General features: G+C 40.4%; 1 protein-coding gene across 5 annotated transcripts in view; it reads right to left on the bottom strand.

Annotated features, from left to right (window-relative positions):
• Nucleotides 1-24838, bottom strand: part of MTA3 (metastasis associated 1 family member 3) — a 196517-nt gene that overhangs the window by 66766 nt on the left and 104913 nt on the right. For all 5 annotated transcript variants that reach the window (XR_012158255.1, XM_073339057.1, XM_073339058.1 and 2 more), the window contains exons 8-9: nt 11372-11471; nt 4065-4253 (exon numbers count right to left, since the gene is read on the bottom strand). Coding sequence is in view for 4 of the 5 variants with exons in the window: in XM_073339057.1 (XP_073195158.1) it covers nt 4065-4253; nt 11372-11471 (289 nt within the window). In the remaining variant the exon portion in view is untranslated. The remainder of the gene's footprint in view (nt 1-4064; nt 4254-11371; nt 11472-24838) is intronic.

Raw genomic sequence — 24838 nt, 5'->3', positions numbered from 1 at the left:
ATTCTTTGGTCCACCAGAAGCATTTTAAAAAGTTTTCAGTCGGCTGTTTTAAATTTCCAGCATTTTGTGCATTATGGATCAGAAGTGATTTCTGCAATGTTCTAATGCATTAATGGGAGTGGTCAATTACGTGGGTATAAACAGAATTTAACTAGTGTAACACCATATAATTAGACTTGGAAGGATTAGATTTTAATGGTAAATGGTAAAAACCGATTTCACTGTACAAACAAACTGACTAAAAATTATATTTTATCGATGATAATCAAAACTTACAGATAGATAAAAGAAAAATGCTTCTTGAGAACTTATTAGCGTTTGATTTAAGGATATATCCTTTGTATTTTTTGACATGTAATATTGACAATTTGCATTTTAACTTTTTGAATCTCAATGTCTACTGCCAAAGAATAATCGTCTGACGCATAATTTCCCACAACTGTGAAAATATAAATTGATAAAAGTAAAAAAATGCTTACAAACAAACAGTGATATATGTCAAAATAATACAAATTAAAAATCAAATTCTGCCAAGCCTATAGTAAATTACATAGAGAACAAAAGAATAGCATAGGAAACCAACAATGAAGTTTACATTTATTCAGCCATACTTTACATTAAGGTTCTACTTATAAGGGGTGAATACATTTTATTAGCTATTTTAGAGAGTAGTGTCACAGGTGGTTGGTAAGCACATCAGTAGATGTTACAGACTGTAATAAGCAACCGATTGAGCTGAACTCTAACAACTGAGGAATCATGTATTAACACATCTATTAACCATTTGTTAACTCTTTATAAATGGAAACTTAATACGAAGTGTAACCCCTTATTCTTTATTGCCAGTATCACAATAATTTTCTTAAATGTAATTAATTTTAACTTATTAACAGAACTGCATCTTACATATCATTTTCTGCCATAAGTATGAGCTGAATCCAGTAGACATTTTCTTCCTTGAGAACATTAAAAATCACGTAGCAACACATTCACATCTGTTCAAAAGGCAGCTCCTCAGAGACACAATATCCTTCTCTTGTCGTCAATTTTCACTTATATTTATTCTAGAACTGTGAAAGTGATCTGACAACACTGAAGTCTTCTTTCCATGTACAGCACTGGCAGTGGAAGTACAAGCTTCCTCACACTACCCCACATGCCTGTTTTGGAGGGACTTCAAGCAGAGCTGGACAGATAATTGATATTTTGGTTTCGTGGCCAAACCAGAAAAAAAGTTGTTTGGTTGAGAAATAAGTTTTATTTGACACAAAATTAAACATTTCATTTTTTGGTGGTTTTTTTTTATCTTCCTTCCTTCCCCCTCATTTTTTTTTTTTTTAAAAAAAACAGGAAAGCTAAATTTCTAAATGAAATGTCATTTCAAAAACAGTCAAAAATGTTTCAGCTTTTTTGGAATTTCCTCCGTTTTTTTCCCAGCCAAAAATACTTGCCAAATTCACAAACAGTTTTGGTCAACCCAAAACTGCAGTTCTGGGCTAATAAGCTATTTGAAAAAAATTGCCCAGCTCTAACTCCATCATGTACACTTAATACTTGGTTTCCTTGAAGAGACTGCTAATAAAGGTGCTAGTTGGTAAAACATAATGGGGGAGCAAAGAATCTTGGATAGCCATCCGCAAGGAACTGAATGAATTGAGATCTCATAACAGAGACTTAAGGAGCATTAAACCTGCATGGACACAGGCAGCTTATTCATATGCTTCAATTATAACTAAATTCTAGGGCTGTCAAGCAATTAAAAACACTAATCATGATTAATCACACTGTTTACAATAATAGAATACCATTTATTTAAATATTTTTGGATGTTTTCTACATTTTCAAATATATTGATTACAAGTACAAACAGAATAAAAAAAAGTGTACAGTGCTCACTTTATTTTTGATTACAAGTATTTGCACTAAAAAAACCCCAGAAGAAATAGTATTTTTCAATTCACCTAATACAACTACTGTAGTGCAATCTCTTTATCATGAAAGTTGAACTTACAAGTGTAGAATTACAAGTGTACAAAAAATAACTGCATTCAAAAATAAAACAATGTAAAATTTTAGAGCCTGCAAGTCCACTCAGTCCTACTTCTTGTTCAGACAATCACTCAGACAAACAAGCTTGTTTACATTTGCAGGAGATAATGCTGACCGCTTCTTGTTCACAATGTCACCTGAAAGTGAAAACAGGTATTTGCATGGCACTGTTGTAGCTGGCATCTCAAGATATTTACATGCCAGATGCGCTAAATATTCGTATGTCCCTTCATGCTTCAACCACCATTCCAAGGGACGTGTGTCCATGCTGATGATGGGTTCTATTCGATAACAAGCCAAAGCAGTACGGAGCAATGCATGTTCATTTTCATTATCTGAGTCAGATGGTACACGCAGAAGGTTGATTTTCTTTTTTGGTGGTTCGGGTTCTGTAGTTTCCACATCGGAATGTTGTTCTTTTCAGACTTCTGAAAGCATGCTCCACACCCCATCGCAGTCAGATTTTGGAAGGCACTTCAGATTCTTGTACGTTGGTTCAAATGCTGTTGCTATCTTTAGAAATCTCACATTGGTACCTTCTTTGCGTTTTGACAAATCTGCAGTGAAAGTGCTCTTAAAATGAATACGTGCTGGGTCATCATCCGAAACTTCAATTAAATGAAATATATGGCAGAATGCAGGTAAAACAGAGCAGGGGGTACAATACTCCCCCAAGGAGTTCAGTCACAAATTTAATTAATGCATTTTTTTTTAACAAGTGTCATCGGCATGGAAGCATGTCCTCTGGAATGGTGGCCGAAGTATGAAGGGGCATACGAATGTTTAGCATATCCGGCATGTAAATATCTTGCAATGCCAGCTACAAAAGTGCCATGCAAATGCATGTTCTCACTTTCTGGTGACACTGTAAATAAGAAGAGGGCAGCATTATCTCCTGTAAATGTAAACAAACTTGTTTGTCTTAGCAATTGGGTGAACAAGAAGCAGTTCTGAGTGGACTTGTAGGCTCTGAAGATTTACATTGTTTTGTTTTTTAGTGCAATTCCATAACAAAAAAAAATTGACATTTGTAAGTTGCACTTTTATGACAGAGATTGCACTACAGTACTTGGATGAGGTGAACTGAAAAATACTATTTCTTTTGTTTAAAATTTTTACAGAGCAAATATTTGTAATAAAAATAATATACACTGATTTCAATTACAACATAGAATACAATATATATGAAAATGTAGAAAAACATCCAAAATATTTAATAAATTTCAGTTGGTGTAACAGTGCGATTAAAGCTGCAATTAATTGCGATTAATTTTTTTAAAATTGTGATTAACTTTGAGTTAATCGCGTGAATTAACTGCGATTAATTGACAGCCCTACTAAATTCCTTTGTTTTGCATATATTTAACCTTTTCCCAACCACAATCCAACATGAGTACTCTCATGATAGATGAGGGTCTACCCCCCACCCCAAAAAAAAAAAAAGATTGAAAGAGTTGCAAGCTAATTTACCAATCACCCAGGCAGTTGGTGATTGGTATCAACTCCATCCCATTACTCTGCATCAGGACACAGCAAATTAAAGCTTTGCTGCACAAAACTTCAATATTTCAGAAGCAGACAGAGTTGGGAGTATTTCCTTCACCATTCACAAGTATCAAATGCGTAATGTATCAGAATAGCTCACTATGGAGTATTTTTAAAAGCGGTCTGAGTAAGGATTTCCCTCATTGCTAAACATGGAAGGAAAGACTGGGATTTTCAATGCTCTTAAGGGATTTAGGACTGCCACTGAATTTCAGTGGAAGCTGGACACCCTACTTTCTTACAGGATCTGAGAAAATCCCAGTCAAAATACATTAGAATTTAGCTTTCCAAGATGTGTCACTAAACAAGAACAGACTATTTTTTAATCCAGATAATACACTTATCCATTTGGTAGTACAAAAGCGTCTCGTCCTTAAGCTAATCATTCAAATCAAAAGAAAACAATTAGAGCTCACGGCCAAAACACATTTAAACATGGAAAGAAAAACGTGCATTAGTTCTGTACTTACAAAGTCTTGTCGTATATCATTGAAGTCTTTGCCATATTTTTCCAAAGCCTCTTCAAATAAACTAGCTTCCGATGCTGACCATTCTTCCATTTCATCTCTGCATAGAACTGGTCCTCCAAGTGGTACCAGAACACTAATGGCACTGCTCAAATCATAGTTATGCTTATGTAATGTATCCATTGCATGGAACTAAGAAAGAAAGAAAGAAAGAAAAAAAGAATTAAAATGGTGAATTAAAAAGAGTCATCAACCAGGATCACAACTAATAAAAGTATTATATTCTATATGCTGAGAAACATGCCTTAACTTACAATAAATTTGGAGTTTATCCTGTTAAGTGCTGTCTGACAGAAGAATGTCTGCACTGTACTTGATATGGGGATGGAAATGCTATAATATTTGTTAAAAGCTACAGTATTTAATAAATTGCCTATAAATTAGCACACATTCTTCAGCAGTTCCACTGAGGATCTGACCATTTTGTTTTCAGTGGCCAAAGATTATGAATAGTGCTAAACCAGAGATGCAAATTCTCCTTGCTCAATAGTCTCATTTTTTGCTGGACAGGTGAGGACATCATCATTAGTTTTTCGTTATCACCATCATAGGGAAGTGTATGAGAAGATTTTGTCCCTGGTGTCTGACTTTTGTTAATGAAAAATTATGCAGGGCAGTGCTAAACATTGTGAGGACCTTTGTTAGTAAAAGAAGAATATGGAGGTAACTGAACAGATAGCTGCAATCTTCACTCAGATGGTCTCAAGAAATTGTTGTATGCGGACATCACCAATAAGTGATGAGGAAGATGAGTAAAGAAATAAACAAATGCATCACAGATCCTCTTCACAGAAAGTGTACAATCTATAGTCTGACTCAGAGTCCCATATGCACATGATCTCCAGGACCTCAGCCCCATTGCTGCTGAGGCAGCTGTGGAGGTGCTGACGGTGTAAAGACTCACTCTGAAAATCACAGCTGCTATTTCTTAAGATAAACTTGTCAGGCAGAACCTAAAGAAGGAATGAAAGGGCCAGATTTATTTTTTAAAAAAAGTGTAGAAGAATATTTCCTCTTTCCAAGAGGAAAGACTGCTAAATATGAACACAGCAGAGCAGCATTAGTTCTGTAGTAGCTTCTAAGGATCACACTGCAGCCATCATGGACCTCAGCACTTAAACTGGTAGCCATCTCAGGGAATGCACCAGTGAGAGCTTGAGTGTTTGAAGCAGAATGGACTGATGTGCTTACATGCTGATGCGAATTTGTAAACCCAAAGGTTTTAATGCGAAAGTCACTGCTTGGACCTTCCTGCTATCAAGGAGAGAGGTTTAAATTAGTATCTTTTTCATCTTCTTCTATGTAACCTCAAAGCTTATCTCTGTGGAAGTTTTCATAACAGGCTGGAATGAATTGCTTGGATTTTAAATTGGCAATAATTCTGAAAACAGAGATCATTGACTATTTAAGATATTTTCAGTTATTTATCTACTTCACACAAGATTCAGTTTGTTCACATTTTTTCAAAATGTTTTTAATTTTTTTGTGAAGGTTCTTAGCCGAAAGTGAAATGTACACTTATCAATTACCCTGCCCATCTTCCCCCCACAAATGCTTCTTTCTAGACAACCGTATATTAGCACTGGTATAGTTCTTAGCTTACAAATGAAGGATGACATCTTTAAGCAGAAATGTGATCTAGTGGATAGGGCACTGAACTGAACTGGGACACAGACGGCTTAGGTTCTATTCCCAGCTGTGCCACTGGCCTGCTGTCTGACCTTGAGTGAGTCATTTGACCTCTTTGCGCCTTAGTTTCCCCTCCTATAAGTATGTGTTTGTACAGCACCTACTACAATGGGACACCATTCTCAGCTGAGGCTTTCAAGCGCTACTGCAATATAAATACCACTAATACTTTGCTACTTCTTATGAACAGTATAGATCTTCCCCGGACTTTCAGTATGCCTTGGGAAGATGCCTCTTCAAGTACTACTGGTGGCAGGATCTGCTTGATTAATTTAACCTTCAAAAAGCAATGCCTTCCTTTGATTCACTTTCTTCTATGGTGTACTTTATTATTTAATATTGTACTTACATTGGCCCTGACCACAAATTGCCTTGAGGAGTCCCTGTAATGGATAAAATTAGTATCATGCTATCTTAAGACACATAGTAATCTAATCAAAGAAAAAAATTTGGGAGTTAAACTACTGACTTATTACTTATTCATCCTGACAAAGAGTAAAACAAGCAACCTGAAAGTTTGAAACTAACAGCATATGTAACACCGTGGAAGGCTGATCTACCTGTTCAGATTTAAATCTCAACTCTCGTGGAAAGCAGAGATTGCACTTCTGCCAAGCAGCTGCTCAATCAGAATCCATCTCACTGATGAGTGAGAACTGAGTGAGCAAATGGTAGTCCTGATCTTGTTCTTTTAATGTTAATTGTCAGGAAAAGGTTTCGTCATCTTTGGCTACCTAAACACTGATTTGTTTGTTGTATTTATAGATTGGTAACAAAGATACTTCGAAGCAACTGAAGAAATAACTGCATTCTCTACTCAGCTGCTCTGAAGCAATCACTGGATGCTGAGGCAAGCTCCACAAGTAATGCCTTTGCTTTTTTTCCTATAGCCCCCGCCGCTCAGGTAGACTCCTATATGATGGTAGGTGGGTGGGGTTAGCAAGGGCAGAAGCAGCCTGAAGAGGCTGCAGCAAGCCTAAGACCACCAAAAGAGGGAAATGTTTTTGTGGTCTTTCTGTTTTTGTCTGCTTTCTCCAAGGATCTGGAGCAGTCTGGGGACCAGAGGGAGAAACACCCAAGCTGGGATTCACCATAAATGAAGGCCAATCAGATGGAAAGTAGTATTTGGGACCTCCCGCAAATAGGAACCTCAGGTCTGGGGGAGAGGAGGGGGGGGAACACCTCTCTCCAAGGAAGATGGTGATAGTATCTTCCTGCTATAATTTAATAGTAACTTAAGTCTTAGGGCCCGATCCTGCTGAGGTCAAGTGCTCCAGCCCCCAGCTCACAAAATGAGATGCTTCACATGTAAAATTCAAAGGTAACGCTCTTTATGCTTTGTTACTTTCAGGAAACATCTTAGAATATCTTTTGTTTCCTGATTTACTAAAGTAACAGATGCTTTGGAGCTAATTCCACCATAAGAAGCAAGCAGAGCAATTCTGTCTACTTAGCTTAGGTTTCACTAAAATGCCCATCTCCATCTATCTAAACACTGTACAAGAGTTATCAGGCAGGGGAAGAAACAAAAAAAAAAAAAAAAAAAAGCCTTTTGGGTTTCCCATCTTCTTCCTCAAGGCTTTTACTCCTCAGACTGCAATGTTTACAACCAAAGAAACAAAACTCATTGGTCTCTCTCAGCCACACATCTCAAGCCTTCAGTGACAAGATGTGTAATACCTCTGGCTCTAAGGCATCCTCCCCTTCCAGCATCCTAGCTGTTAACCGTATAGTTTCCTGTCTTCTAAAAGTGGAGTCTAATCAATCTGCATTTTCCAGCCTTTCCTCTTTACCATCCCCTGTGCATTTAGATGGGGAAGCATGACAATAACCCTGACTTGCCCATAACCTGGTAGGACCTCTGCACCTTGTCCAACAACTCACAATCCACCCGAAGTTATAACCTTTCCTCTTGTTTACAGAAATCTTCTTTAAATCACTGCCTAGCGACACAACCAATTAGGAATACAGCAAACACATGGGAGCTTAAGGCATTGCTATATCCCCGTTAATTAAACTTGAGATGCAATGACTAATTGCTATTAAGAACACATTCAGTGCAATGTACTAAGGATTATATACCCACATCACATCACTTCCACGTGATAAATGAAATACACTACAATTTTTGCTAATGAACGTATCAACTTTAAAGTGCTGCTCAAAACATGTTCACCAATTAACAATGGAATGTGACAGAAACGATATTATGAGGAGGAATGTGTCTTTTCCTAACTTAGGAGGGAAAAAAGCACATGCACCAACAAGGAGAAAAGGAGAAGGATTTAAAAACATTGAGAGAGAAGACAAGTGAATACGAACAAATAATATGGTAGCTCCTCTAGTGTCTTATTATAAGACACATTTTCTATTAGGTGTAATGGAAGTTAATGGATCATTCCCAAGGCACAAACTTTCATACCACGTCTTGAACACTAAATCTACCTATTTAGTGGCCTGGTTTCAATATGTACTTTTAAACTATAAACAGAATTGTTGTGGGGAACAATTTACAGCATTAACCACTGAACTGTACAGTAAGAAAGATCTATGTTCTGTGGGACTTACAGAAAATACTCAATCCAACAAAATGTTAAAGATAAAAAATTAATAAAATGAGTACAAACACTGAACTAGAAAACTATTCCATAGCAAAAGATAGTGTAAATAATGTAAAGTGAATGGGAATATGTCACTGAAGTAACATCTGAAAGTCTGAAACAAAAAGATAAGACAGTATCTTTAAGAGCTATTTACAGCATAAGATATTAAATTCTATCTTAGAACACTACAATTTCCTTTACTGTGTTACAGTAATCTAGACTCAGATCATTTCCTTTTTAATTGATCATAATATCTGAGAACTGGGTATGGTGAAACGTTTTTCCGATTACAACAAATACACTTTACCTAAATCAAGTATTTACAACATTGAACCCCTTACTAGTGACTTTGGGATATTATGTTACCTTATTTTAGCCAAATAACTAGAACTGCTGTCTCAGAATGCTTTCATTATATTGTTATTTATGCTACAGTCCCTGATCCCCTCAAGCAGTATGCACATACAGGGGCATGTAGCATTGTAGTAGAAGCTGTGTCTTTTTTGAATATTATATTTAAGATACAGACTTATAGGATTGTTAGTATGTTGGATTTCCTAAGTAAAATGTTTACCTGTAGAATCAAATGCTTCCAAATTTAATTTCTGTTTGGTTTTGATGTCTATTAGAATACCACATAAGTATAACGTATACAAGAAAGGACAAGATGACCAGTAGTGTATTATTTTTATAAAGTTCAATTAGCTTATAGTATAGCATAAATGAAATTACTTGACAGGTTTCATAACTGAGAGTCCTCCTTTGCATGTTTTCGAGTGTACATTATCCACTATCCAGTTCTCACATTTACCAGACTGTATATTTAATAACATACTGTTGGATTTTACGAGGATACACTTTGGGGCAAAACCAGTCCCTTGACCTCCATGACTGCACTGGTCCAATGCAATTCACTACCCAAAAGGTGGGAGGACTGAATTTCAGGGAGCTACAGGGAGCGCGAAGGAAAGAAATGGGGAGAAGTCAGTAAGTCAGTTAATATGAAATAGGAAAATGTATGAGAAAAACAGTCAGATCACAAACAGAGATTGAGAAAATATGAAGTGACAACCAAATTTGAAAGGAAATGCAAGGGAATGTGCTTTAAGAACAATCACGTATTCCAGCTGAGCAGGTAGATGATCTATGCTGGTGGGAGTTACTTATCAGGAACGTTAGAGATGAGAACTAAAAAACAAATACAAAAAAAATGTTGTGGTCTTAAAATATTTCCATTAATACAACATGGCAGAATTTAATACATTTGCAATATGTGTTGAATTCAGCCACGTTGTATTAATGAAAACATTTATTTGCAATGTACTGCCATTGAAATGTCCATGTTATCAAAGCCAATTTATTAAACATTCCTTTAAAAAGTAGCTGTTTTGTCTGTTATCTAGACAAGAAGATAGAAAAGAACTGGCTGCCAAAGTAGTCAAACACACTATTAGTATGGCTTAGTATATATACAGTGCTTTTCATCTGCAAAGCATTAGACAAGCATTAATGAATTAATCCTCACAACACACCTCTGTGCTGGGTAGATTAAGAAGTCTTACTTTACTAGCAAAATAGGAAGAAAAATCATGTAAAGGGCAATGGTACAGAACAGCAAGATGTTCACCAAAGACTTAAGGCTGATGGCTCCACCTCCACAATGTATCATCTCTGAAAGCCTCTCTCCTTACTGGTTTCAGAGTAACAGCCGTGTTAGTCTGTCTTCGCAAAAAGAAAAGGAGTACTTGTGGCATCTTAGAGACTAACCAATTTATTTGAGCATAAGCTTTCGTGCACTACAGCTCACTTCGTGTAGCGCACGAAAGCTTATGCTCAAATAAATTGGTTAGTCTCTAAGGTGCCACAAGTACTCCTTTTCTCTCCTTACCATAGTCCACAGGAATAATTTAAAGGTACATATAAGTGTGTGTGTGTGTGTGTGTGATGAGTATATCTATCCACCTACATATATCCATCAACAAACATCCATATAGCTAAACAGATTTCCTTTTCCAAAATTCTCTCAATTAGAGCATTTAAATTGATCGATCACTTCCATGCCCACTTCCTACAGTATTTGGGGAAATGAGGACACCTGGAGAGGTAGCTTGGAGCTGTGTTCCACAGTCTCAAAACGTGGGAGGCTCTGGATACAGCAGGAAAGGGGTGCATACTGGCATGGTGCTAGAGAATGACGGATTATGAAGTCTGGGGACAAAAGGCACTGAGAGTCAGAGGAGGAGCAGGAACTGGCAAAAAGCATGCTGGGTAGGGGCTCTAAATGAGATGGGATAATAAGTGCCTAAAGAATGCCTTAGCTGTTATAGCCATAATTTTTATTTTTTAAGGGAGTCAATATTTTGGAAATATAAATGTTTTAGGGGTGCTACATAGACTCTATTGAAACACACATTCAAACTTAACCTTTTTAAACAAAAATTTAATAATAGTATCAAGTGAAACACTCACCTCAATTATTTTTCTGTAAGCAAGAGGCAATATGGTTAAAAAAAAACAACACTCTTTATGTCTCAAGGGTTTTGGTGACCTAATTAGCCTAAAGCTGTTTTTTCTCTCACTGCTTTTGGTTTGTACAAGGTGATAAAAACACAGCTTGATTTTTACCAATTCTCATTCATATTTATCAGACACAAACACTGATTTGATTTTAAAAAATAACTGGATAGTTCAAATCTACAAATAACAAATGTGGTAAGAATGTAATTTTAGGGTCTCATCCTACTCTCATTGAAGTCAATCTGCACTGTACTACTAACTTCAATGTGAGCAACAGCAGAGTCTTAGTAAACTCATGCAGATACTGTACATAATTATTTAATATAACAGCTATATTGTGACCACTTATCTGCTGGAAAGCAGACCTGAAGCAACATGGTTTGCTGAATTCCTACCATCTGCAAAACAGTACAATTATAGCATTTTTAGCAAACCTCTTACCAGTGTGATGTCTCGAGAAGCAGCAGCTGCACTCATGTGTAAACTAGGTTGCCTGACAGAACTACTACAGTCCAAAGCTCGAGCAAATGTGCCAACCGCACTGGGAGAGGAGGGGGGAGAAAAAGAAAAAAGATGGATAAATTAAATTCACACATTTATCTTATTAAAAGATGATTTATCAGCACATAAACATCACTGTAGCGCTGACATTACAATTTTAAACATTTTTCAGACTTAATAATGAAAGACAGCAACTATTAAAAAGTTATGATTTCTGTTTCAAACAATAGTGTACTAAGTACAAAAACAATTCACCATTTTAATCGTATGAGAACTGAAGATAATCTTGTTTAATCAGACAAAATCCTCAATTGTTCCAATGTGCTGATGTCTCATTATTGTCAACTCAAGGGCTCTGGTTAGCTTGGACTTTAATTAGCTTTTTTTTAAAAAAAAAAAAAGTAACTGTAAACAGCACTTGACTAGCAAGCAAATATCAGAAGATGAAATGTCACAGTGCTACTCAGATAGTTTTACAGTCATCTCACAGGTTAGATGCAAAAGAAAATTATTAACAGTTCATCCACTTTAGTAATATGTGCTTAATGTTTCCATTACATAGGCAACAAGGGGCCCATCAACTTGCAACCACCTAAAATCTGTATTTTCCACCCATGATTTTAGGTAATAAGCTGAATGCCCCTCTTAGCAGGCCTGGCTAACGAAAGCTTTCAGTATTGTTCACATGGACAGATTTTAAGCATCATGCATGACAGTGCACGACCGGGTAAAGGTTAAGTGCCTGTGATACTCCAGAAGAAATCCTGAGCACAAGTGTCAAGGACTGGTAACATCACAATAAGAGGGTATGGGGCACCAATGAAAGAGGGTAGGGTTAAGGTTGCAGGCCAGGGTGGTGTGTTCTGTAACTTTGTATTTTCTGTTTTTACAGATTTAAGTATAATACATTTGATACTCCAACAGGGTATGAGGCTCTTAATCTACATTAATGGTGCTGAGCAGTAAATTTCCCTTGTTTTTTGAGGAAGATGTGGTGACAAGGAGAGCATGACAGGGTCACCTGAGAGGGTAGAAAGGAAGGTTTCTTTTAACTCGTCACTGCCACTCAGCTAACAGCTCTGCCCTCATCCTCAGCCCTCCATGCCCCTGAAAGGGTTGGAAGCGCCATGAGCAGGAAAGAAGATGGTAAAGAATGGGTTGCAATAATCACATCTACCACTGTTCAGGTTATACCAGGATTTTCCATTTCAGTAACTGTGAAAAAGTTCTACACAAGTCTTTTGGGCAGCGTGGATAAAAAACAATTATTTAAATTTGATATTTTAATGTTATTTAAATTATAGTAAGTTTTGCTTTTTAAAAATAAATCTGTTTAAAATGAAATCTGAATTTAATGCAAAATATGGGAAAGCTTAGAGTTAATATCTCTTAAAACATTTAAATAATAAATAAATATGCTGAATTCACAAGCCTCTATCAAAAACTTGGGAGTTAAAAGCTACTTCTCTATATAAAAAAAGAAACAGGGGAAAACATCTGGCTTTTGAGGTCAAGCTTTATAAATAGGTCATGCAGTGTAATAATGGCTTGATCCTGTGGGGGACTTACGGGCTGTTCAACTCGGTGCAAGATATTGGCAAAGTCATCACATGTACCGGAACCCAGTCTCTGATCCAGGAGACATCATCATCATGTATCTCATCAGGACATCCACTAAGCCCAGCTTGGTCATGTCATACTCCTAATTTCATTGCTTCTCCTGACCTGGGCTCCGATTGGCTCAGTTCTCAAAATTATGAATATTTATGACTCCACCCATCATGGAAACTTACTCTCCAGCTCATGGAAAAACACTGATCTGCCCAGTAACTACCTGCCCTTGCTTCTGGATGGGTCTGGGCACTTCAAGTAAATGGCCTTGATCTTCTCCTTCCCCATGTACACAGATACAAAGAGAAATCCATTAATTTCTCAACTACCTACTTCTCTATCTCTAAACAAAACAAAACACTGCAGTGCAAAAGGCATGTGGGTTACACGAGTAGAAGTCTTGGATAGTTAGTTCTATTTTTCTGGGGGTCAGATTGGGGAATTAAACAACAAGGGAGAACGAGCAGAGTGTGCAACTGGAAACAAGCAACACTGGTGTGAAAGCAGGAAGCTGTGGGAAGAACGGACAACACTATTCAGAGTGCAGCCTCTAGAATCTTAGAATATCAGGGTTGGAAGGGACCTCAGGAGGTCATCTAGTCCAACCCCCTGCTCAAGGCAGGGCCAATACTCAACTAAAATTATCCCAGCCAGGGCTTTGTCAAGCCTGACCTTAAAAACTTCTAAGCAAGGAGATGCCACCACCTCCCTAGGTAACGCATTCCAGTGCTTCACCACCCTCCTATTGAAAAAGTTTTTCCTAATATCCAACCTAAACCTCCCACACTGCAACTGGAGACCATTACTCCTTGTTCTATCATCTACTACCACTGAGAACAGTCTAGATCCATCCTCTTTGGAACCCCCTTTCAGGTAGTTGAAAGCAACTATCAAATCCCCCCGTCATTCTTCTCTTCTGCAGACTAAAGCATCCCAGTTCCCTCAGCCTCTCCTCATAAGTCATGTGTTCCAGACCCCTAATCATTTTTGTTGCCCTTCACTGGACACCTTCCAATTTTTCCACATTCTTCTTGTAGTGTGGGACCCAAAACTGGACACAGTACTCCAGATGAGGCCTCACCAATGTCGAAGAGAGGTGAACGATAACGTCGCTCAATCTGCTGGCAATGCCCCTACTTATACAGCCCAAAATGCCGTTAGCCTTCTTGACAAGAAGGGCCCACTTGACTCATATCCAGCTTCTTGTCCACTGTAACCCTTAGGTCCTTTTCTGCAGAACTGCCACTTCGCCAGTCGGTCCCCACCCTGTAGCAGTGCACGAGATTCTTCCATCCTAAGTGCAGGACTCTGCACTTGTCCTTGTTGAACCTCATCTGATTTCTTTTGGCCCAATCCTCTAATTTGTCTAGGTCCCTCTGTTATCCTATCCCTACCCTCCAGCATATTCACCACTCCTCCCAGTTTCGTGTCATCCGCAAACTTGCTGAGGGTGCAATCCACGCCATCCTCCAGATCATTAATGAAGATTTGAACAAAACCAGCCCCAGGACCGACCCTTGGAGCACTCCACTTGATACCAGCTGCCAACTAGACATGGAGCCATTGATCACTACCCTTTGAGCCCGACGATCTAGCCAGCTTTCTATCCACCTTATAGTCCATTCATCCACCCCATACTTCTTTAACTTGCTGGCAAGAATACCGTGGGAGACCGTATCAAAAACTTTGCTAAAGTCAAGGAATAACACATCTACTGCTTTCCCCTCATCCACAGAGCCAGTTATCTCATCATAGAGGGCAATTAGATTAGTCAGGAATGACTTGCCCTTGGAGAATCCATGCTGACTATTCCAGATCACTTTCCTCTCCTCTAAGTGCTTCAAAATTGATCCCTTGAGAACCTGCTCCATGATTTTTCCAGGGACTGAGGTGAGGCTGACTGGCCTGTAGTTCCTCGGATCCTCCTTCTTCCCTTTTTTAAAGATGGGCACTACATTAGCCTTTTTTCACTCATCCGGGACCTCCCCCGATCGCCATGACTTTTCAAAGATAATGGCCAATGGCTCTGCAATCACATCCACCAGCTCCTTTAGCACCCTCGGATTCAGCACATCTGGCCCCATGGACTTGTGCTCGTCCAGCTTTTCTAAATAGTCCCGAACCACTTCTTTCTCCACAGAGGGCTGGTCACCTCCTCCCCATGCTGTGCTGCCCAGTGCAGTAGTCTGGGAGCTGACCTTGTTTGTGAAGACAGAGGCAAAAAAAGCAATGAGTACATTAGCTTTTTCCACATCCTCTGTCACTAGGTTGCCTCCCTCATTCAGTAAGGGGCCCACGCTTTCCTTGACTTTCTTCTTGTTGTTAACATACCTGAAGAAACCCTTCTCGTTACTCTCAACATCTCTTACTAGCTACAACTCCAAGTGTGATTTGGCCTTCCTGATTTCACTCCTGCATGCCTGAGCAATATTTTTATACTCCTCCCTGGTCATTTGTCCAATCTTCCACTTCTTGTAAGCTTCTTTTTTGTGTTTAAGATCAGCAAGGATTTCACTGTTAAGCCAAGCTGGTCGCCTGCCATATTTACTATTCTTTCTACACATCGGGATGATTTGTTCCTGCAACCTCAATAAGGATTCTTTAAAATACAGCCAGCTCTCCTGGACTCCTTTCCCCTTCATGTTATTCTTCCAGAGGATCCTGCCCATCAGTTCCCTGAGGGAGTCAAAGTCAGCTTTTCTGAAGTCCAGGGTACGTATTCTGCTGCTCTCCTTTCTTCCTTGTGTCAGGATCCCAAACTCGACCATCTCATGGTCACTGCCTCCCAGGTTCCCATCCACTTTTGCTTCTCCTACTAATTCTTCCCAGTTTGTGAGCATCAGGGGAAGAAGAGCTCTGCCCCTAATTGGTTCCTCCAGCTCTTGCACCAGGAAATTGTCCCCTACACTTTCCAAAAAGTTCCTGGATTGTCTGTGCACCGCTGTCTTGCTCTCCCAGCAGCTATCAGGGTGATTGAAGTCTCTCATGAGAACCAGGGCCTGTGATCTAGTAACTTCCGTTAGTTCCTGGAAGAAAGCCTCATCCACCTCATCCCCTTGGTCTGGTGGTCTATAGCAGACTCCCACCACGACATCACCCTTTTTACTCACACTTCTAAACTTAATCCAGAGACTGAGGTTTTTCTGCAGTTTCATACCTGTACTCTGAGCAGTCATACTGCTCTCTTACATACAGTGCAACGCCCCCACGTTTTCTGCCCTGCCTGTCCTTCCTGAACAGTTTATATCCATCCATGACAGTACTCCAGTCATGTGAGTTATCCCACCAAAACTCTGCTATTCCAATCGCACCATAATTCCTTGACTGTGCCAGGACTTTCAGTTCTCCCTGCTTGTTTCCCCTCTAGTGTTGACTTCAACATCTGGGAACTGGACCAAAAAACCTGCCATGGCTGCAGGCTGTAAATAAGATCCTATTTGGGAATATTCCTGTAACTCTCGATAAAAAAGGAACACATGCCAAATGTAAACAGTACAGAAAAGAAATATAGGACCTGATTGTCAGAATGAAACATTAAGAAAAATGCTCTTCAGAAAGCAATGTCTTTGAAGATGATGAGGAGGAGGAGGACATGTCTGAACAATCTTGTTCAACTGGTTAGTAAACTTATTTTTGCACCATCCTGGTGCACTGCCTACCACATCTTACTATGCTAGGAAATAACTTAGATTATTGTCAGAAATTTGGGGTTTGGGTGGATTACTTACCTATGAACTGCAAAATATTTGTGTTCAAAATATAACTGGTATGCTAGTTTGTTGTGGGAGTGTGGCGGGTTTTGTACCTCCCGGCTTCTACGCCGGTTCTACAACCTCCCTGGTAGTCAGGGCTGTATGGCCCAATGGCCAGAGTCCCTCTAAATCTTCTTCCCCTGGTGGGATAGCACGGCCTAGCAGCTGGAGTCTCTATAGTCCACTCCTAAAGCAGTGTGGCCTGAGGGCCAGAATCCCTTTAAGTCCTCTTCCCCTCGTAGGATAGTGCGGCCCAGTGGCCGGAGTTCATCTATCTCCTTTGAGGTAAGGGAGGGGTCGGTGAACTATGTCATCCGAAAAAGAGGGGGGAGGGTTAGAGACCCCCTGTAGGGGAGCCCAGGCCCACCCATCTTCACTGGGCTCCAACCCAGGGCCCGGTCACTGATAGCGTGATCCACCCCAGGTCGGCGGGGAATCCTACCGCAACACGCTGCCCTCAGAGCGGTGGGAGATACCACTCCCTTCCCTCTCCTGGGTCACTTCCTATCAGTTCTCCAAACATAACAGTCCCTGTGGCACCAGGGTCTTCAGGTTACTCAGCCCCTGGGACTCCCTGGGGTTCCCACAGCTGCCAGTCTCTGGTCCCACTTCCTGGCCCCTCAGCTCCCTCCTGTACGAGTCGCCACCGCTCCTGGGCTGGAGCTTCTGCTAGGTGTCCTCCTTCCTCAGCCGCCAGCTCTGACAGAGCAGGTCTGCAGGCTTTTATACTCGACTCTGTTGGAGCATGCCCAGCAGAGCCTCAGGGGCGTGGCTTCCTCTGCCAGCAGGGAAGGGTTGACCCTCTCATTCCCTGTGCAGGGCCAGTCCGCCCCATCACAGGGAGTATTTATCAATTACTGCTGGACCTCTGAAATTGATTATACTAATCAATGAAAAACTAACATCCTAGGTGAAGATTTCCTGGTTTAAAATTAAGCTTTTATTAGGCATTATGAATTTTAACATTGAAAAAATGTGGGGGCTTTTTTCAAGCTGTTTGGTATGTTGCTAGAGATAAGGCTTTAAAAAGATTGAGAATCTTTATGGTTTATTATTTTCCCTATAAAACCATTCAAGGTGAAGTAGCCTGTTAACAGCCCTGTAGTCATAGGACAAAAAGGGGGATTAGTGGTTAGACTGTTGTAATAAGCCATAAATCCAGGGTCTTTATTACAACCATGATTTTTAGTGTCGATCAAAGTTATGAATTTAAGCTCCTAGTAGGGACGTAAATATCATTTTAAAAATTAACCGTTTAAAGGAAATATTTTTATCATTTAAACAGGTAACTGATTAAAGGGCTGGCCGGCCAGGGGGCACGTCTGGGGCCGGGACTGCTCCGGCTGGCGTGGGGCCGCTGGGGTGGGAAACTGGCCGGCCGGCGCAGGACTGCTGGGGCCGGCCGGCCTAGGGGTTAACGGTTAAGGTGGGTTCACTGGTAAGACTAATGCTTATTGGTTAACCAGTTAACATTTTACATCCGTAGCTCTTAGGCTCATCTTTTGGAAGTGTTGAGCAGGCTTCCTTTGAAGAGAACTGATAGATCAGATATAAAGTATCACTTCACCTTGAATGGTCCCTTACAATATGTGCTAACTACTTAAGCTAAACTATCTTGTATTTAGCTGTGACACTCCGAGTACCTTTCACAGACCTGAGGAAGAGATCCATGTAGCTGTAGACCTTGTCTCTCTCACCAACAGAAGTTAGTCCAATAAAAGATATTACCTCACCCACCTTGTGTCTCTACACAAGGCAGTAAATGACCTGTATCATTTTTTTCCATCATCCAATAAAACCATGGATGAGTTCATAATCAAGACCAGCAAAGTCCAGCAATACTCCATAGATGAAATGATTGCTCAGTTCATTTATGCAACAAATTCTCCTTTTGCCTTGTTTAGAACAAAATATTTCATTGAATTAGTTCAATTATTAAAACCAGACTACATTCCACCCAGCAGAAGAGACATTACTGGATACACAATGATTTCCTTCTCATACAAACAACAGGCAAAAAACACTGAAGGGAAAAAACCGTTAATCAGAGTCTTGATGGGTGGAGCAATGTACACAATAATACGTACTTGTGTGACGACAGAAGATACGGCTGTCTATCTCACAGAAACAGATACATCAGGAAATGCCCAAACAACAGAATTCTTAAAATTAGAAGCAGTAAAAGCTATAACAAACTGTGAACCAAAATTCAAGCATCAAATGCGTTGCTTTGTCACAGACAATTCTGCAAACGTAACAAAGATGAGAAGAAATTTACAAGATGACAATGAAGGCAACCTGAATCTTTAACATATATAGTGCTCCTCTGATGCATCTTTTAGGCAAAGACTTAAGTACAATTCCAAGAACAAAGGAAAACGTTGAAATTGCAAAATATTTTCATTACACCCACTTTGCTTCAAATTCACAGATGAGAGCAAGAGGATCCAAACTAATTCTCCCCCAAGATGTATGATGGAATTCAGTGGTTGACTGTTTTGATTTATTTATTAACTGCCCTACTCTGATGATAATTTGTGAGGAAAATCATGACAAAATAGATGCATCTATCTCAGCTAAAGTAGTCAACATCAGACTAAAGAGAAATGTAGAAGATATGCTGAATATACTATAACTAGGGCTGTGGATTAATCAGTTAACTAAACAAAAAAAAAAATCACAAAAAAATTAATTGCAATTAATCACAGATTTAATCACACTGTTAAACAGAATACCAATTGAAATTGATTAAATATTTTGGATGTTTTTCTACATTTTCATATATATTGTATTCTGTGTTATAATTGAAATCAAAGTATATTATTTTTATTACAAATATTTGCACTGTAAAAATGATAAAAGTATTTTTCAATTCACCTCATACAAGTATCGTACTGCAATCTCTTTGTCGTGAAAGTGCAACTTACAAATGTAGATTTGTTACATAACTACACTCAAAATCAAAACAATGTAGGCTCTGAAGTTTTACAAGTCCACTCAGTCCTACTTCTTGTTCAGCCAATCGCGAAGACAAACAAGCTTGTTTACATTTACAGGAGATAATGCTGCCCTCTTCTTATTTACGTCACTAGAAAGTGAGAACAGGCATTTGCATGGCACTTTTGTAGTGCATTGTAAGGTATTTACATAGCAGATATGCTAAACATTCATGTGCCCCTTCATGCTTCGGCTACCATTCCAGAGGACATGCTTCCAAGCTGATTACACTTGTTAAAAAAAATAATGCGTTAATTAAATTTGTGACTGAACTCCTTGGGGGAGAATTGTATGTCCCTTCCTCTGTTTTACTTGCATTCTACCATAATGCAGAGACATGTCAATGAGACCATGAAGAAAGAAATACCCAAGAACAAAGTTAAATTGCAGACAAAGAATCAAATGAGATCAAGCACTTACTCCACCTTACTTTCTTGCCAATATTCTCAACTCAAAGTACCAGGCTAGATGCCGAACACTTGAAGAGGCTGCTGCAATGACAATCTAATAATCATGCATCAAACATGCCAACCATAATAAATTTCAGGGCTGGAGGTGAACTATTCAAGCAGCACGTTTGCTGATGATGTTTTAAGGAAAGTCACACTACTGAATAGTGTCATTTTAACACTTTCTAAAGGGATTACTGCATATTTGGATTTTGTCTGCAAAGCTTGATTATAGGGGGGCATAGCACAACTATAGACAAGGTTGAGACTAGCGAACGGTTTAACAGCTTATTGTTCTAACTGCTATAAAATCCACATGCTTAGGTGGATTCTCTTGAAAGTTGTTCTGGCTCATGGAGATCTGGAGTAGGGTTAGTAGTAAAAAATTGAATTTGTTTGAGAAGAGGTTCTAAGATACAACTCTGCACCCCTCCCCTTTAAAAAAAACACATCAACATTTTAAGGTTTTTATTACCATTTTGGGGGGCACACATGGGGCTCAAATTAATCCTCCCCAAACTGATAACAACTGCTTGGGATTGACCTCAGCTGGTGTCTGGTATCCACTGCCCCTTTGGGTAAACTCTAAATCTACTATTTGTCAGATTCTACTTCAGAAATATTATCAAGGAAAATAGCATTAATTAAATAAAGGGAAGATGAAAGACTCTAGTAAGCATTTAGTATAAGGGTAATGTAATCATGCTATATGCTTCTCGGGTTCCTGAACAATGGGACTGAATGGGATCAAAGAAAAGTAAATAGTTGTCACTCATCAATGTCAGCACATTCAAAGGGTTTGTTAAGCATCAGGAAACATATCCATAATAATGGACCCTGTTCTTTGGATTGGTTTGCAGTGCCAGAACACTGTTGTCAGTCAAAACAATAATTTATCATGAAAAATAAACAAAGAAAACAAATTTCAGCCTTCTACATTAATTCATCCAGTCTGTACAAAAGAAGGGATCATACCTATTGACTTCACCCGAGTGATATAGTTTCTGTGAAAAGGGGATCTGAAGGAATGTCACAGTAGAAAAAATTTGGTCACATAGCCAACAGTCATAGCAAACTTAAATGATATCCCCCTCTCAAACAACTACACAGAAAAATCAAAACCATGCACAAACTACCATAAACATTTAAAACGATTCTCTAACTCAAAAGCATGGTGGATTGGGTTAAATCAAGACAAGTTAAAAATCAGCAATTCTAATCAACTTTTCTATGTGCACTTCAGTTGTTTTCTAAAGAAAGGTAGCTGATATAACCATTAAAAACACCTTTTGTAACTATTGTTCTTCGAGATGTCCATTCCATGCGAGGAGTGTGCGCACCGTGTGCACAGTTGCCGGAGATTTTTCCCTCTGTGGTGTCTGTAGGTCTGGCTCTAGCGCCTCTGGAGCCACACGCATATGCTCTGGTATAAGAGGCACTGCCAGCTCCTTCTTGCCGGTGGGTAAGAGTGGTAGAAAGGTGGGTCATGGAATGGACATGAGCAACAAACCTTGAAGAACAACAGTTACAAAAGATTAGTAACTGTTTTTTCTTCTTCGAATGCTTGCTCATGTCCATTCCATGTTAGGTGACTTGTTAGAGGGCTTTCCCTTCACCTTCTCCCCCGGTTCTTGTCACGCAGAAGACCAGAAGCCGAAGCGCAGGCAACATCATGTTTATTGGGGTTAGTTTCCAGCAAGCACGTATACCATGACTCTGATCCTGCAGAGCCTTGTTTCCCAGTGTACCGTCCCCTCCTCCTCAGCAAGCATAATTATACCTGAAATGCACACCCACAGTCCCACCCCTTACAACTTATGGTCATGTTCAGTTTTGGGGATCATGAGTCTGGGGTCTTCATCCCACCTCTTTTGTATTCCATGGGAGGGGTAAGGAGTGAGGTTGTGCTACGGTTAGGGGTAGCCATTTCTCTGGCCTTTTAGTGTTTTACCTTCGCGCCCCCCCCCCCCCGACTGGTTGCTTGACCTTGTCTTGAGATAGGAGTTGAGGCAGTCTTCAAGTGAGTGCTCATATATTACACTCCCACCATGCCCACTAACATTTTAACTGCTCTTATCTGTTCCCATTATACTAACAAACCCATCTGGCTAGGCAGAAGCACAGTGGCTTTGTCTTTTGTTTACTCATATTAGTAAGGACCCATTTGTTCACACATATTAGTAAGACTATATGTGTATCAAAAAAACAAAAAACAAAAACAAAAACCAAACAGGCAAGCAAAACTCAGAGTACTGTCTCAGGTGAAGATACAGGCCTGAATCCTACATTGACACTAGCACTCCTAACACGACTCACAAGCAGTACCTCCAGAGGTGGGCTTGAAGTTCATGGACGTGCTAACTGCAATACCGCTCTCCTGGAACAGGCATCATCACAGGCCTGTTAGGTGACGGAATAGTGGGACGTGAAGGTATGAACCGATGACCATGTTGCAGCTCTGCAGAGGTCTTAGATTGGTACCTGCAAGAGGAATGCTGCTGCTGAAGCCTAGGCTGCTCACTCCATGAGAGTCACAACGGCCAGAGGTGAAATTTTTTGCCTGCTCAAAGCAAGCTCAGATACAGGCAGTTATGCAGGACAAGATTCTTTGGGATGACACATCCCATCCTTTCTGCTACTGTTACAGAGCTTGCAGAAGGGCTTAGTTCTCTCAGTATAGAAGGCGAGGGCTCGCCTAACATCCAATGTAGGAAACAGATGGTCCTCAGCAGTCTTGTGAGGTTTTGGAAAGACGACAGGAAGAAAAATGTCCGAGTTGTTGTGGTGTCACATGTACAGCTAGAGATTTTTCCTTCAATGGTATCCGTAGGACTGGCTCTAGCACCCTCTGGAGCCGGCCCCGCACCCTCTCAGTTCCTTCTTACCGCCTGTGATGGTTGCCTGGAATAATCCTTCTTGCTCTTGCAAGGCTTCTTTCCCAGTGGTTTTGACTTTACTGTCATATATTGTATAGTTAGTGCAGTTACTGTATATAATTCTGTGTTAGTAGTTGTCCCTGTTGTCAAGGAACATTTGCCCCAGCGGTATTGCGACACCACCTTTGCTAGGAAGGCCAGTTGGGGGCACAGCTGGACCTTGTCCTTGAAGAACATGGTATAAAGGGGTTCTGACATCAGGGCTTTAATCTCAGAGACCCTTCTGGCTGAGGTGATCGCCACCAGGAAGGCGACCTTCCAAGAGAGAAGCAATATGGGGCACAATGCTAACAGCTTGAAGGGAGGCCCCATGAGCCTTGACAGGACCAGGTTTAAGTTCCATGGGGGATTGGATCATGAACCTGAGGGTAGAATTTTTCCAGTCCCTTGAGAAACCTGACTGTCATCTCATGGGAGAACACTGATCTACCATGCACTGAAGAGTGGAAGGCTGAGATGGCTGCCAAGCGAACCTTAAGAGATGAGAAAGCTAGACCTTGATACATTAGGTAGAGCAGATAGTCCAAGATAGACTGCAGAGAAGATCTGGATGGAGAAATTCTCCTTTCAGGGCCCAAGAAGTGAAATGTTTCCACTTTGTCAAGATGGTAGCCCTGGTGGAAGGCTTTCTGCTACCTAATAAGAATTGTCGAACCTGTTCCAAGCATGCCTACTCTTTAGCGTTCAGCCACACAACAATCCCGTCCCTCTCAATGCCGTCAGGTGCAAGGAGGTGAGATTTGGATGAAGCAACTGTCCATAGTCTTATGAAACCAAATCCAGGAGGAGTGGGAGCATGAGTGGAGCTGCCATGAGAGGTTCAGAAGCATACCAAGCCAATGCTGGCGTGGTCACACAGGAGCTATCAGGATAACCTCTGCCTTGTCCTGTTTGATTTTTGGGAGGATCTTGTGAACCAAGGGGATAGGTGGGAAGGTATATACTAAGCGGTATGTCCATGGGAGCAGGAAGGTATTGGAGAGGGAGTCCATGCTGCAAACGGAACGGATAGCATTTCCTGTCCTGTCTGGTGGTGAACAGGTTTAACCCGGGGAGGAGCCCACTTCTGGAAGATGACACTGACAACCACCAGGTGAAGAAACCACACATGGTGAGAGGAAAAGGATCTGATGAAGCGATCCACCAGTGCGTTTCGGGCCCTCGGAAGATGAGACACCTCAAGGTGAAGACATGTTTCATGCAGAAGTCCCACAGCCAGAGGGCCTTCTGGTACAAGGCTGAAGATCGAGCCCCTCCTTGATGCTTGATATAAAACATTGATGCAGTGCTGTCCCTCAAGACCTGCATCATTTTGCCTGAGATGTGGGGAAGGAACACCTGGCAAGCCAAGAGCATCGCCCTAAGTTCCCTGACATTTACATGCAGGAAGAGTCCTTCCTGAGACAAGAGGCCCTGAGTCCTGAGACTGTTGAGGTGGGCTCCCCACTCCAGGTCTGAGGCATCCAAGGGTAAGGTTACCGATTAATGAGGAGCAGAAAAAGGTACCCCTTTCATTACGGACCCTGGGTCTATCCACCAGGTCAGTGAAGCGAGGACCAGAGGCAGAATCATGAGCATCGAGTCCAAGTGGTGTCTGCTTGGGGAGTAGACTGATGCTAGCCACATCTGTGAGGGTCTGAGGAGTACGCTTGCATACTGCAA

This window comes from Lepidochelys kempii, chromosome 3 (genome assembly GCF_965140265.1).
Source record: "Lepidochelys kempii isolate rLepKem1 chromosome 3, rLepKem1.hap2, whole genome shotgun sequence".
NCBI classification, from domain to species: Eukaryota; Metazoa; Chordata; order Testudines; family Cheloniidae; genus Lepidochelys; species Lepidochelys kempii.
This window is presented reverse-complemented; position numbering and strand designations above follow the sequence as displayed.